At 42.5% G+C, this 16,270-nt stretch overlaps 2 protein-coding genes across 2 annotated transcripts in view; one reads left to right on the forward strand and one right to left on the reverse strand.

Annotated features, from left to right (window-relative positions):
* Nucleotides 1-16,270, forward strand: part of LOC138637126 (stonustoxin subunit beta-like) — a 121,783-nt gene that overhangs the window by 55,521 nt on the left and 49,992 nt on the right. The gene's annotated exons all lie outside the window — the stretch shown is intronic.
* Nucleotides 1-16,270, reverse strand: part of tln1 (talin 1) — a 92,638-nt gene that overhangs the window by 6,378 nt on the left and 69,990 nt on the right. The window contains exons 49-55 of the mRNA XM_069725601.1: nt 16,085-16,270; nt 15,034-15,141; nt 7,536-7,641; nt 2,939-3,063; nt 2,519-2,644; nt 1,993-2,055; nt 1,723-1,905 (exon numbers count right to left, since the gene is read on the reverse strand). Of these exons, the coding sequence (XP_069581702.1) occupies nt 1,723-1,905; nt 1,993-2,055; nt 2,519-2,644; nt 2,939-3,063; nt 7,536-7,641; nt 15,034-15,141; nt 16,085-16,270 (897 nt within the window). The remainder of the gene's footprint in view (nt 1-1,722; nt 1,906-1,992; nt 2,056-2,518; nt 2,645-2,938; nt 3,064-7,535; nt 7,642-15,033; nt 15,142-16,084) is intronic.

Raw genomic sequence — 16,270 nt, forward strand, 5'->3', positions numbered from 1 at the left:
TATTAAGCCAAGTGGGTAAATACTAAAACATCAATGGATCCGGGGTTTTCCTCGGTACAGAATCAATACAGTTGTAAGATAAACTACAGCTGTGGAAGTGACATTGGACAACAAATGAATGCCACCTTCTGTCATTTGACATTTTTGTTCACTCTTGTGATGATATACATTTTTTGGGGGTGACTGAGTTCACTTTCATCTCAGTTGTGTTGGTAAAGAACGAACTAAGATGTTCCGAAGTGCCACATTGACATTCAGGGTTCCCACTCCGAGTCAAATGTCAAACTTTTCCTAACTTTCACTGACTAAAAAGCAGAAATTTCATGACCTCTAATGAATGGAAGTGCTGAGCAGACAAGAAATAGCAACAGTTCTAGTGAAACCGGGCTGCACATGCACCTTCCATGACAATGAAAGAAATGAAATACACGTTTAAATACTGGTTGCAGAGGGAAAGAATTTATCTGACAATGAAGGTAATTACTCCCAACCTAAAAATCGACATTTTCTATTTCTGTCATTGACTACTGAGGCCTGCCCGGCGTGTGGCTAACTGCAGCTTGGTTGTGTGTGTGTGTGTGTGTGTGTGTGTGTGTGTGTGTGTGTGTGTGTGTGTGTGTGTGTGTGTGTGTGTGTGTGTGTGTGTGTGTGTGTGTGTGTGTGTGTTATCTACACCGACTGCAGCTTCTACCATTGAGTCAATGAGTTTCTCTTTGATTATGGCCATCAGTATCGTATTTTTGAGGTACGACAAGTGATGAGTTGTAACCAAAAATCAGACATGGTTTGTGTTTACCGCGTTCAGAGCAACTCACGAACTCAACCGGAGAGAAGTGATACAGAGAGAGAGAGCAGCGGGGAAAAGTGTCATCATGACATAATTAGAGCCTAATAATATATAATCAGAGCTTTTTGCTCTGATTATATATTTGGTTTCCGTGTATATTTTAGCTTGGACCTAATCCAATGACACCACGCAGCAACAGGTAACACACACACACACCACCCAGACAGTGTGTTCCCGGCCTCATGCCACCAAACAATCACAGTGACGATAACTGGCTAACTAACGTTATAACTACATATATGGAAAATATTACATTTTGATTAATGGCAACTCAAATGTGCGCCGACTGTGGCTCACAGCTTCGGTTTTCTTTGCTGTAAATATAGTCTGGTGACTCGGCTCATATTAGCGTTGCACAGTCACTCCCAAGGACGGACCAATCAGTGAGCAGTGTTGGTGGTTAACTGTGTTTGTCCCGCACCTCCTTCACTGTGATTGGATGGCTGGTGACAGTGACAAGAGGCAGTGCAATCTCTCGCTGACCGGAAAAAAACCCGTCGACAATCAACGGTCAGCGCAGAATGAAAGCTCAGCACTTCAGCAAGCTGCTGGCATTCATTAAAACAATTTTTAAATATGCTGTTCTCAGGGAAAAAAAACACTGGTGGACACGGGCCGTAGGTGTGAGCAGCAGTGGCAGAGGGTTTCAGTGCATGCTGATTGGTTCAAATTAACTAATTTTGCGGGGGGACAATGGGTTCTGGTTCGCACTAGGCTATGATATTCCATGACTTTCCCTGTTTGAAAAATACTTTTTAAAATTGCCGGATATTTTCCTGAACTTCCCTGAAACCATTGGATCCCCGGACACTACAGTACCCAGCCATGGATCGGTGTGTGAAGCAGGTATATGGACATTAACATGCAGTGCTGACCTGGAGCCTCTTCATGGTCTGGGAGTCCTGGTCAGCCTTCACCTTGCAGGCCACCAGCAGCTGAGCGGTGGAGGCAGCCACCTGCTTGGCTGATGAGATGAGCTTCTCCTCGCTGGCGTGTCCCTGCACTGCAGAGTTAGCTGCCTCGCACAGGTTGTTGGTTGCTGCAGCAACCATTCGAGCCTGATGAGCCGAAGGCATCGAAGGTTAAGAAGTTTTACTAATCGTTACGAAAGTTCTTAAAATAAAGCTTGAGGAGAAAAGACTTACAGCTGAAATCAGCCCCTGAGACCATTGTCCGTCATCGACTGCGTTGGCTGGGATCGCTCCCACCTGAAAAGACATGACAACGAACTCAGTTCATTGGTTTTATTAGGACATGAATGTTGCTTAAACATCAATGGATATCAAAAGTGTAAAATGTGCAAAACACACTGTTGATTTTAAATGACATTGATGGGCAAATTAATCTTTTGGAAAATTGTCCCAAACATCTCGCATGAAACAATCATCTGTGATTCAAACCTGAAGTGGAAGAAATTAAATTAGATTCTACAATAGATTATTTTTGACAGGCAGTATCCTAAAACTGCAATCTTTTCCTTCAGTGAATTTCATTCAGCAGTTTTTGGTGGGGAAAGAAATGTGCTCAAAGAATTGACTAGTGGTTGTTGATTTTTTTAGAAGCAAATTGTGATGAGCAGCACTGGAGAAACTCACTTAATATTATTTATGTAGATCTTATTTGTGTATTTGTGCAGAATGCTTTTTATAAGTAAACAGATCAACCTCGTACCTTCCCTTGAGCTACCAGCTCCCTCTGTGCTGCTGAAGCAGCTTTGACCAGAGCGCTGGTGGCAGCTGCAATAGACTTGGCAGCCTCCAGAATCTGCTCCTCAAAGTTCAGGCTCTCATCGGCCTCCTGTTGACAAGAGAGGGAAACCAACAGACAATCAACTGTAGACAAGACAATGACACAGACAAAAAGACACCGTCCTTATTTACTAACTGGGGACAAGCTGGTGATCACAAGCACTCTGAGCAGGACAATAATTGAAAGGTCAACAGGTTAAGGTCTGTGGGACATCCATCATTCATGGTGTGAAGAGCTAACGCAGAAGACGTGTAACACACACCCACACACAGCGCATGTGGCCCTGTACCGAGGTTAACAAGCCCGGTGTGAATGCTTGTGCTCTCTAAAAAGCCCTCTCACCTTGGGTTTGGTCCTTGGCCTCAGCTGCTCCAGTTTCTTGGCAGCGGCTTCAATAGCCGCTGCCGCTCCCAACAGCTCATTCTCTGCGATGACAGTGGGATCCTCAGGGTCAACCCACTCTGTGCCTGCACCAAACACAAATAGCATTGGCTTATTTTCACCCTAAAAACACTGACATTGTATTCCACAGGAGCAACCCACCCTCAGAAGAAAGCAGAGGCTGCATCTTTAAAATATCCTTCCCAGAGACAGTTGTACATTTCTTTTAACGTTAAAAGATATATTTGTTGAACCTCTTGTGTCTCTGTTAAGATTCTCATTTAACTTAAATTTGGACACCACTGCCCTGTGGCAGGACATTAGTACGACATCCTTTTAAGTCCTTTAAAGTTATGTGATGAAGCTGCTGTTGTTGCAACACATATCGAAGATACTCGATCATTTTGAGGCCAGAGTCACACCTTAAACTACTGAGTCATGTTCCTCATATCGTTCATGAACAGTGTGAATTTTCATGTTGCCATCAGAAATGCAATCGGCATGATATACCTGCTCCTCAATGCCTCCCTGCACACCAACTGGGAAAGGCCAAGGGACGCTGTTGTGTTTAAAAAAAAAAATTCTCCTGCCCTTTTTTGCACCATTCAGCCTGCACTGCTGAGGATGAGGATGACGGCCACCTCCTGTGTTGTGCAGGATGGACGAACCTTCCCGGTCGTCCTGAGCATGTGCAGCTTCGGAACGGTGTTTTTAGACTTTCCTCTTTACCCTGCACACTCGGGTATGAACAAGGAGATCTGCCACCTATCTAAGTTCTGCAACGACTGTCGTTTATGGAACCAGTCTTTCAATGTTTGTGGCATCAGGCTGTCAATGTTTTATGAGTCTTTTGTGATTTGTACAAAATTGTACAACTCTTAGGCTGAAAAAGCCTCAGAGTTGGACAACACCAAAAGACTCAGCGAACTTAGTGAGTCAACCAGCTCAGTCCTGGAGCTGGACAGTCAGCCTGCAGTGTCAAAGAGGACATGGACAACGTCTCCCAACCTATGCAGAGTGTTTTGATTAACCAGAGGAGAGAACATTCAGCCAGAGACGAAGAATGACTCAATGCTCCACTCAACATCACAGGAAGTCCTTCCTTCCGTTGTCCAGTCAGTTATACAATTCCTCCTCATATTATATCAACCTAATATAGTAATACTGCATCATTGTTTGTTTAAACAGAAGATATAAAAGTTAGAAAGGTGCCATTTCATTGCATCAGAATTTATATTTTTTGTTGGTTTATTTTTCTTCTGGTGATTAATTAGGCTGTAAAAACGGAGATGTCGTTGCCCTCTGCCAACAAAGGATGATAACAAATCTCAACAGAATGTTTGAGCTATTAATGACTTGCAGAAGGATGAATCTGGAAGAACTGGAGAGGGTGTTTGAAGGAATTCACAGTAGATAGGTGAATTTGATGCTGGATTTGGATTAGATCAAAATCCTGTCCTGAGTCCCAATCCTGCACATCAGTCATCGAGCTTTCATCTCTCAGAGCCACTGGGGTGTCTTATTCACGCCACCTCTAGAATGGAAGCACCTTAAGCAGGATTCAGTAACAGCAAATGTCCTCTCGAACTGGAGCAGAGGAATATGAATCGGCAACATAGAGCTCCGAGGATGACGTTCCCTCCTTGACAGATGATGCATTCATGAAATTGTCTTGAGTTTAATGTAATTTGTACTGAGGAGGGTGATCCCAGAAGAGAGCTGTGTGAAACTGTAGAACTCTAAAGAGGGTATTTAACTAATCCTCCTCCAAATTACTGCCAGGGCTCATTTGCATGGAGAGCTCTATATAAAACCTGGAGCATGTCTGATAGGCGTTCCTATCTGCCTCAGTAGATATTTCTATTTGGGGCATCAAGTCAAAATCTGAAGTTTTATTCTTAGTGGCTTGTAAATCTGTAATATTCCTCTATAAATGTTTCATTGTTTTTGTTTGTCAGTAGTATAGAAAAACAACAAGCATCATCTTGTTTCATGAAACTTGGTGGAAGGGTGCCGCATGGGTCAAGACAGAACCCAGAACATGTTTTGAGCAGATCTGAATCATAAGCAGAGCCAATAATTTTTTTTGTCAGGGACATGTGATAGAGATAGGACATGTGACAGAGATAGGACATGTGACAGAGATAGGACATGTGATAGAGATAGGACATGTGACAGAGATAGGACATGTGATAGAGATAGAACATGTGATAGATATAGAACATGTAACAGAGATAGAACATGTGACAGAGATAGAACATGTGATAGAGATAGAACATGTGATAGAGATAGGACATGTGATAGAGATAGAACATGTGATAGAGATAGGACATGTGACAGAGATAGGACATGTGATAGAGATAGGACATGTGATAGAGATAGGACGTGATAGAGATAGAATGTGATAGAGATAGGACATGTGATAGAGATAGGATGTGATAGAGATAGAACATGTGACAGAGATAGGACATGTGATAAAGATAGGACATGTGACAGAGATAGGACATGTGATAGAGATAGGACGTGTGATAGAGATAGGACGTGTGAAAGCGATAGGACATGTGATAGAGATGGGACATGTGACAGAGATAGGACATGTGACAGAGATAGGACGTGATAGAGATAGGACATGTGATAGAGATAGAACGTGATAGAGATAGAACGTGATAGAGATAGGACGTGATAGAGATAGGACATGTGATAGAGATAGGACATATGATAGAGATAGGACATGTGGCAGAGATAGGACATGTGATAGAGATAGGACGTGTGATAGAGATAGGACATGTGACAGAGATAGGACATGTGACAGAGATAGGACATGTGACAGAGATAGGACATGTGACAGAGATAGGACGTGATAGAGATAGGACATGTGATAGAGATAGGACATATGATAGAGATAGGACATGTGGCAGAGATAGGACATGTGATAGAGATATGACATGTGATGGAGATAGGACATGTGATGGAGATAGGACATGTGGCGTACCAGATGCGTATTGTGTAGCTTCCTATTGCCATTGCATTGTAATGTGATGCTGTTTACAGATTCATCTCAGTGCATACACAATATTGTATTACACCAACACTAATGCTGTGTTCCAGATGTTGTACTTGTGTTCCAGATGTTCTACTGGTGTTCCAGATGTTGTACTTGTGTTCCACATGTTCTGCTTGTGTTCCAGAGTTTCTACTTGTGTTCCAGATGTTGTACTTGTGTTCCAGATGTTGTATTTGTGTTCCAGAGTTTCTACTTGTGTTCCAGATGCTGTACTTGTGTTCCAGATGTTGTATTTGTGTTCCAGAGTTTCTACTTGTGTTCCAGATTGTGTACTAGTGTTCCAGATGTTGTACTTGTGTTCCAGATTGTGTACTAGTGTTCTAGATGTTCTACTTGTGTTCCAGAGTTTCTACTTGTGTTCCAGATGTTGTACTTGTGTTCCAGATGGTGTACTAGTGTTCCAGATGTTCTACTTGTGTTCCAGATGTTCTGCTTGTGTTCCAGTTTCTACTTGTGTTCCAGATGTTCTACTTGTGTTCCAGAGTTTCTACTTGTGTTCCAGATGTTGTACTTGTGTTCCAGATGTTCTACACTTTGTTCCAGATGTTCTACTTGTGTTCCAGATGTAATCTAGATGTGATCGAAGTAAGTGTGTGAGGAAGCTGCAGCTGTTCCTGAACACAACATGTTTCTTTTCCACTGCTGCTGCTGGACAGAAGAATCAGTGTGTTTACTGAGTGTTAAACAGAGGACACAAAAACACACTGATTTCTGGGTAAAATAATTAAAGATATTTTGGAGGGTGATGTGGTCACATGATGAGGTCATTTCCTGTCAGTGCACAACACTAACCTCCTGCTCTACAGAGTCCTGAAATGGAGGAGCACTATTAGTTAGTGTACAGAGGGAAGTTTGTCATTTAGAACACAGCATAAATCTCTGTCCAGTGGAAAACGTTGAATTTTAACATCAACTAACGAAGCTGTTTTGCTAAATTTCTATTTCTACAGGTAAAGTGTCATTTGAGGTCCGCCAGCTGTCAGTTAGCTTCCTCCTCTCTCTGCCTGTGCTTCTACTTCTCTCTCCAGCTAAGTGTAGCTAATCAGGCTTCAGTATCCAGGTTGCAGAAATCCTCTGGGTACTGCGGGTCTGTACTTACTCAATAAAGCAAGTAGTCATTATGGACAACTCTGGGAAAGTGGTTTCTCTATCTCTACATCATTCTAATAGTTTTGGAAATTTGTCCGGACATGTTTGTTGCAGATTTGAATATTATATAAGAATGGACTATTGGCCTCAGTGGAGGTCTTTGCTCTCTACTTCTAATTATATTAGAATGTAATATTTGATATCATAAATAAGGAGAAATTAACATGAACGAACTTCTTACTATCAAGATCAAAGCTCGAGGCTTACAGCTGTTGGGTGATCCTTATAAGTCAGACCAATAAGCACACTGTCGCCATTAGATTGCAAATTGAGAAAAAGCAGAGACACCCTGAGAACTGTAGAATTGTCTTGCTATCTGTTGTTAGAGGTCAAAGATCAAGATACCTTTCATGGCCTCGGCAGCCTGGATGAGCTCAGTGACGGAGCCCGCCACCCGTTTGGAGTAGTTGGACAACTGTTGCTTCAGATCATGAGAAGGCTTCTGGATGATCTGTGGATTTAGGAAAAAAATGTAAGAACCTTTTTTTTTTTTTTTTTTTTTTTTTAAATCTTTGTTGAATTCATCCTTAGTACTGGTAACATGTTTACTTGAATTGATCAAATCCCAGCCTGTGCAAAGTTGATGTGAAGAAAATAAAGATGGCTAACATTATTCACTAATCACTTGTTACATACCCTTTGATTCAAATGCTTTGAGAGGATGGGAATAATATCTACATGTTATTATCTGTCTGCATCATAAAAACAAAAAAAAGGGTGAAGTCAAAGGGAGACTGGATCAAATCCGCCCTCAAAAGCATCAACAATAGGGGCTACTTCTACTATATGAAGGATGCACACAAAAACTAATCCAGCAATACTTTATTTTCCAAACATAAACAACACAGAGAACAGTGATACTTCAGCCCAGAGGACACACCTTGTTTTAGTAATCTAAGGGTGACAAAGTGAATGACAGAATGGTTGAAGGCAGAAATCAAAAATGAAAATTTAGGCTAGAAGCCAATTTTACCGTTTGCAAAGCAATTTGGAACATGCAAGCCTAAAGTCCCTCTAAAACAACAGACAAAAAGTGTCACATTTACAGTTGTGTGATCACATGTCTTATCATTATTTATATTGTAGGTATCATTTCATTTCACTGTGTTAGGATTGTCTTTATTTATCATTTATTGTGCAGTTTTGATATGACTGCTACAAACTAAATCAGTGATGATGAAGATGTCAGAACGAATGACAATTATCAAGTCCATGTGATAAATGAATGATGCTGGCAACACAAAAAAACAACTTCCTGCTGAACAGGTTATGTGTACTGACATCATCAAGACTCTATATGTGATGAAAATAATGAGTGTGCATATTTCTGCCCTGATATGTACACAGTTTCAGTGGCACACATACACATATATTTGCATCAGGCCTTTGGATTTCTCCGACACTTCAAAATAGAAGCAGAGGTTGTCTTTTTTAAAAGACATAATAAAAAACCTATATGTTCTTAAAATCAGGCACCCTCTGTTCACTTGTGATTTAGGTGTCTTCTCTGTTATGCCTGTTTATTTTTAACATGACAGCTTTTGTTATTATATACAACCCCATTTCCGAAAAAGTTGGGACGCTGTGTAAAATGTAAATAAAAAGAGAATGCAATGATTTGCAAATCTCATAAACCCTTATTTATTTGCAAATAGACTGAAGACAACATATCAAGTGCTGAAACGGAGAAATTGTATTGTTTTATGTAAAATATATGCTTTTTGAATTTGAATCCAGCAAACACGTTCATCAACATCATCATCTACAATACTTAAACTCATTAAAAGGTTCAGATAATCTGCAGAAATCTCTGTAGAATTTAAAAGTCTTTAGTCTATTTTCAATTAAATATGGGTTTATGAGAATTGCAAATCATTGCATTTTTAAATCATGTTTTCATTGTATATTCAGGAAATGCACAATGGCAGAGTCTGTATCTGTAGGATAGAATTACTGCCTCAAACACAAACGTTCATTACGTAGAATGAAGGATTTCTGAGGCAGCAATGTGGCCACAGCATCATACTTCAGTATAAAGTATGAAAGTGTAATTCTCAGACTTTATTCACCTGTGAACACGGATGTGATTTGGTCAACAGATAATGTCCTTTCAAACATCATTTAGGCAACGAGATAGTGATATTCTATTTAAAGTGTTGGGCCTCTCATAACTGACTGACAATAATGGCGTACTAGTTTGATTTGTCGGTGTACAGATATGTTTGTGTTTCAGTTAGGTGTCCTCAGACTGTTCTGAGCGGACTGGCAGTATTCAGGTTGGAGAGCGACAGGTGCAGGGCATTAACAAGGCTCAGCCAAAAACCCATCTCAAGTTCATTCAGATGTGACGTAATAGGAAGATAGAGATGACGATGTAACAGCACAGGAATGCGTGCAGCTGGCCAAACTAATGTAAAACGCAAACACATCCACACATCCTGCACAACCTGAAGATCAGAGAAAACATGCTCTCAGATGAATTAACATCAGATAGCGGTAGACGGGACCTACGCAATGTTTTGTGTCACAAAAACAAATCCATGCATCAATACCAGAAAAAGGTCCCACATGTAAAATGTTGAGGTTAAATGTTCTGTGTTCATCTAATGACAAAGACATCGACGACCAACAAACCACGTTACAGAACAAACACCATCAGCAGCTCAGCGGTGCTACTGTGTTTTCTATCGATACTCTCCTCGTCTGAGAAGTCACCGAAACAATACAAGAAGAGCAGCTGAGACAAGATGCACATATGTAAAGTGATCTTCCCTGGAATGGTCAGAGCAGACAGACATGCAGCTCACAGTGTGGCTGCACAGTTCTGATGATATATGACCACTATCTGACTGACTCAATGTGTTTAGAAACCAGATTCCATCTGACGACCTGTGCAATGACGGAATAAAAAAAAGCATGTTATCAAAACACCCCCTTCTGTCCATCAGCAAAGCTGATCTAAAATCTGCTGAAGACTTTAGTCAAGACATTAGTTTGATCCGAGCACCAGCGTAGTGAATGGGTGGTTATTAGCATCTCTGAGAAGCCTCTAAACAAGGCATCCTCATCCTGTTCCAGTGAAAGTCTTTACCAACCGATAGGGACAGCTGCTGGACGGGGCAGGGCATTGGTAGCAGTGTGTGTATGTGTCAAAGTGTGTTGCTGGGGAAAACAACACGCTAATAGAGATGATGATTTAGAAAAATTCTGTCTGGAATGTATCATACCTACCGTACAGATGTTGATCTTGTCAGTGCTTTTAAAGGGTTATGTTATGGGCTATTTTAACAGCACAATTGCAGTGACCTGCAGAAAGGTCATGTGTGCAAGGTCAATGACTATTCATTACATGTGCTTTAAACAGATGGGTGAGTCAGAGATGACTAAAAAAGAACACTGCTCAAAGTGGATGAGGCGAAAGCCCAATGGTTCCTCCCAGTCAGCAATAATGCTGTCTGAACATGTAGAGCAACAAACAAATGTGACAGAGGTGAAATCAAGGAGATTTCAGTTGAGTTACAGTTTATGCTCTTTGTTCTGCAGCAAGCACTTTCTGACTTTAAAATAAATTATTGTAAAAGAGATCATGTGTTACGCAATAGTTTTCACAATTTTTGCTCCAAATTGTACGTGCTGCGATCCGATCATAGCTCCACCCTGAAACAGATCTTTTGTACTCTCCAACCAATCAGGAGGGAGCCCTGTGGTACTGCCCAGCGGCTCTCGAGCACCAAAAACCCTGTTGCTCGTCTCCCTTTTTTACTCATCCGCCGGAGTCCAGCCCTCCACAGAACAAGACCCTGCTATGTCTACTAGGAGAGGACCCGGCTATTCTCGTGGCCCGTGAGGGTCCAGGTTACCGCAACCGGTACCTACAGGATTTTGCAGTTTTTTTGTGATTGTTTCGATCAAAGATGTTTGATTTTGCAGCCGATTTTCTCATTAAATTGCAATGTAATTTGCGCAGTTTTAAGTGAGGTTTTTTTTGTAAAATTGCAGGAATTAGACAAAATTGCAAGTTGAGAAAGTTAAATGAGATTTTTTGAATCACTACCTGAAAAAGGAATACATTTGTAATCACTTCCTGTGATAATAATCATGCTGCACATCACAGAAATATTTTAGTTCTGATTTTAAAAAAAAGAAACTGCGTATGCTTCCAGAACAGACCGTCTGTGACTGGAATATAGAAACAAGGACTACATCAGCTGTCAAAATAAGAGCTTTAGATGCTGTTTAATTCATGTTCATTCAACACATAGACCTGCTGGATGAAACAAACAAAGAGACGTCTCTGACAACTGGACCTGTGGAGAAAACTCATTTAACATCCAGTAATATGGAATCACTTCCTTTGATCACAAACATTTCATTAGAAAATGTTATTGTGAAGGCCACATTTCAGCAAACCCCGCCCCTTCCTGTTCCCTCTGGTGAACAGAGTTTTTTTTTTTTTTAAAGACTTACTTTATGCTGTAATTCTTTTAGCACAGCTTCTGCCGACGACATTTTTTGGCGGAAAAATCGTGGGAATAAAAGAAAAATATTATTGCTGGAGGGACTTGTTAATGCTCACTTCACTAGAAGACCGCTACTACACCAGCACCTCTCGCTCAGTAGTCTAGCAGTCTGGCTAGCAACATGACAACATGGCAACATGACAACATGACAACATGGCAACACGGCAAATTGACAACATGGCAACATGACAACATGTCAACATGGCAACATGACAACATGGCAACATGGCGTTCCTCGCTGGCTCCCTCGACAAGCTGGCCTTCGCTGTCAACGGCAGCCGCTCTGTGTGCACATCGCAGGTTCTAGACAGGAACCTCTTGCTCGGCCTGCCATCCCTGAAGGAAACCGAGCAACAGAGCGCTAGCCGCCGCCCAAAAGTCTCCTCTTCGTTGAAAGAGAGGCTCCGTTGGCACTTTCAATAAAGGGCATTATGCCAAAGTGTACATCCTCTAAGAGAGCTTCATTCCTGCATCAACACTAACACAGGTGAGCACGAGTGTCAGCTGTAGGGGGGGGGGGGGCTGCTAGGGGACAAGGATGATGCTTTCTTCCTCCAGCTTAGGAAAGGATCTTTAACACTTAGCCGTTGTGCTCACAGTGCTAACGGAGCGGTTCGCCACACTGCTTAGACCTCGCATCTGAATTATCATTGCTAATAAAGGTAAGCTACAGCTCAACATTCAGTTACTGATATGTTTATCTTACATTGGGAGAGCGGCTAGCTCTAGCAGGACTTCCTGGATGTCCGAGGGGGAAAACGAAGCCTCTCCCCAGAGACAGCTGCACCTGTATGGAGTGATTGTGAGCCGGCCTACTTGTAAGAAGAACAACGCTCCGGGCCCGTCCGGTTCTCCAGCCACGCTGGCTCCTGTACACGCTCCCTCCGCTGAGGCTGATGCTGCCGCTGCTCCACACAATGCAAACGCAGTGCCTCTTGCTAATTGTGGCACCGGAGACCCCAAGTGCCAGATTGATATGCACACCTGGTGCAGTTGTCTGATTCAGGCCCATCTGGGAGTACGTTCATCCCTAATAACCAAAAAGTAGTTACTGGACGTAACTCCAGTTCTATGAGTACGTGTGCAGCCTGCTGCTGAAGGCCCAGCTGGCTCCTGTCCTGGTCTCGGTTGGGCTGCTGAGTTCAAAAGGGGAAAGAGACAAGCAGTGGGGTTTGCGGGGCTTTACAGCAGCTGGGTGGTGGTTTACCTCCTGAAAGACCTGTCAGGGTGCTGAGGTGGAGCCTCGATGGGATTTACCAACAGCAAAGCCCGTTAGAGGGCTGCGCATGTACTGGTTCCCTTTCAGTTGATTCACTCGGTACAACACGTGAGACCGGAGTGAAGACACTTATATTCATGCCTTTACGGCAGTCATCCTTCAGTTCTTACGCTCTTCACCTCGCTAAGAACACCCCTACCGAGTCAGGCTCGCTAGCTACTGCTAGTTAGCTCTGTTGTTTGCTGGGCTACTGCCGGTCCGAGGTGAGCTTAACAGCATTATTTGTGTTAGCCATCGGAGCGCTAATTTTGAATTTGTTTCGTGACTCGGGATGTGCATTAAACCTAAGCCAGCGAGGAAGAAGTCTTCTGTCCGCCCCTGTCTTCAGGGGTAAAGACCACCAAGGACCACCAAGGACCACCAGGGACCACAAAGATCTACCAAAGACCACCAAGGACCGCCAAGGACCACCAAGGACCACCAGGGACCACCAGGAACTACCAAAGACCACCAAGAAGTCCCATCTGCCTGGGGATTGTCCACGCTCAGAGAGCGTCAACTGAGTCAGTGGATTGTGAACTTTGGGCTCCGGTTCTGGGTGAGTTCTGGGTAAGGACCCCTGCCCTCTGAGGCAGCAGATCCAGCTTCATCTGAGTCCAACGTTGAGGAGCTTTTAACCAAAGCTCCTGCTGGTAACTGGGCTGACCGCATGGAGTATGTGGAAAGTTTAGCCGAGTTGGAGCCAGAGTCCGCCGAGAGCGTCAGCAAGTCACAGCTTCAGCGAGCTGCTAGTCATGATGATGTCGTGCAGCACCTCGATCTGGAGTTACGCAGCTTTTTGGAGGACAATGTCGGGGCAGTATGCCGCCGCTACCATGCCGGTTAGCCAGGACGACACACCCTTTCTTCTCGCTGTACTAATGAGCAGCCTAGAAACCGGAGGTGGAGTGGCCCTCTACTCCGCCGGCTCTGAAATGTCACCGTTCGCTGGGTTTTTCCTGCCTGGAGTTGACCTAAACATGGAATAAACCGCTGTCTACCCGCATCACAGTCACAATGGACAGTATTTGGATTTGGATGGAGCTGAAAAGGTGCATTTATTTAATCCTCCACCTCAGTCAGGTCACGTGGGGGCGTGATATCCCATAAAATATGTGTTGTACCTATGCCTCTCCCTCAGGGAACAGAAGCTATAGTCATAACATTTCTATGTCCAGTAAATACTATTTTTTCCCCTTTTTTTTAAGTTGTTTTTGCAGGTTATCTTTTGTATCACATAAAATTTCAATTAAACAAGAGTTTTGGAAAATATGACTGCCAGCTGATCTGGTCTGGGAAAAGTGTTTTTCAAGAACAGCTTTTTTTGCAATTGCAATGTTAAGTATTTAAAAAAGGCATCAGAGACAACAGGCTCAACAGAATCATTGAACAACAATATAACAAAAACAAATGTTTGGTAGAACAAAACAGATCCAGAGTTGTATATTAGTGGGGGAAATACATGTGAACAAGGCCACAGGAATGTGTGGCTATTTGTGAGGGATGCAGAATAAAAGGAAGGGAAAGGGAAGGTGGACAGAATAGGATGTGAGCAAAGAAAAAAAACATAGATAAGTATATGCAATATACTTATATACTGTGTGTGTATATATATATATATGTTCTATAAACACACAATGACAATTATTATTATCAATCTGAAATTGCTGAAATTCACCACCATCCTGCTGTATTAATAGCTTTTTCTTTGGATTAATGTCATCTTGGTTTAAGTAGTGAGGTATTTATGGGTGTCCTTGGACAACGGCCTGACTCTTCCATGTATGTTAAATTGTACCTCTGTAATTTAGTAGCTGCTTGACACTTGCATCCAAAACATCACTTGCCATTCACATTTCGACCTTTCGAGTGTTGTTTCTTTATTTGAATTTACTGCTCATTCAGGCTGAATTTCTGAAAGAGGCGCTTGATATTTGTTTATTTAACTTTTCGCGGCTGCAGCTACAAGGTGGTTGTATTATAGACGCTGTCATGCAAAAGCTCCAGGACTTGGACAGAAGCAAGAACTCAGATGTTTGAACTGTGGAAAATAATGCTGTCTTACCACCAGGACATGCTCCAGCAGTCCCAGGTATCCAGTAGCACATTCGTTGCCATAGCGCAGAGCTCTCATCTGGACCTCCTTGTTGACCTCAGGGTGGTAGGCAGCTTCCTGAAAGTCAAATGGTGAGAAATCAACATCTGAAACAAACACTGACAGTGTAGAGAGAAAGCCAGTTTTCATGTTCAAATGCAATTGCTAATAATGTCAAAAAGAGGAAATAATTTGGTCATCCACAAGAAATGTAAAATTTGTGAATGGTATGTTTGAGTTGGACAAGTACAAAGATTTACAAGCTGGGAAGAGACATCCAACCTGACTGATCAAATGATTCCAAGGTAACTCCAACTCATCCAAATCCACTTAGAAATGCATATGTAATCATTATCATGATGTTACTGTGTTACACATGTTACTATGAACATTTTTATATTTTACTAGGAAAAAGTTATTGTTTTAAATAAAAGTAAATGCTATTTTTTTAAACAAAAGTAAACGGGATTTTATAGTTTGATGCTGTATTTTCCTCAATAATATGTTTTGTAAGCATTCAAGTTCTCAGGCTGTGTGACACATCTGGGTAAAAATTTCCTTTATGTATGTATTTCTGGATGGATGGATGGATGGATGGATGGATGGATGGATGGATGATGGCTGATGGATGGATGGATGATGGCTGGTGGATGGATGGCTGATGGATGGATGGATGGATGGATGGATGGATGGATGGATGGATGGATGGATGGATGATGGATGGATGATGGCTGATTGATGGATGGATGGATGGATGATGGCTGATGGATGGATGGATGGCTGATGGATGGCTGGATGGATGGATGATGGATGGATGGATGAATGATGGCTGTATGGATGGATGAAGGATGTATGGATGGATGATGGATGATGGATGGATGGATGGATGGATGGATGGATGATGGATGGATGGATGGACTTTATTGATCCCGACATTTGTTTGTGTGGCAGCTGTGTTGACCAACAGTCAGTCTGTAGTGGACATCATGACTTCCAGGCATCCTGTAAATGTCCCTTGTACCTTGCAGGAGTGCAGCATGTCAGCGATGGCTCTTCTGCTGAGATTGGCCGTGGCAATGATATCTTCCTGACGACAAGAGTTCCCTGCAGCCACCGCCTTGGCTGTCGCCATTGTGATTCCTTTGGTCATGCGAATGAACTCCTCTGGAGTTGTTGTCTTTGGCGGTGGGTCGGAACTGCTGAACAC

The sequence above is a fragment of the Brachyistius frenatus genome, unplaced genomic scaffold, assembly GCF_029030835.1.
Source record: "Brachyistius frenatus isolate BFR_SWC_R1_liver_20210118 unplaced genomic scaffold, ASM2903083v1 Contig_433, whole genome shotgun sequence".
Lineage (NCBI taxonomy): Eukaryota > Metazoa > Chordata > Actinopteri > Embiotocidae > Brachyistius > Brachyistius frenatus.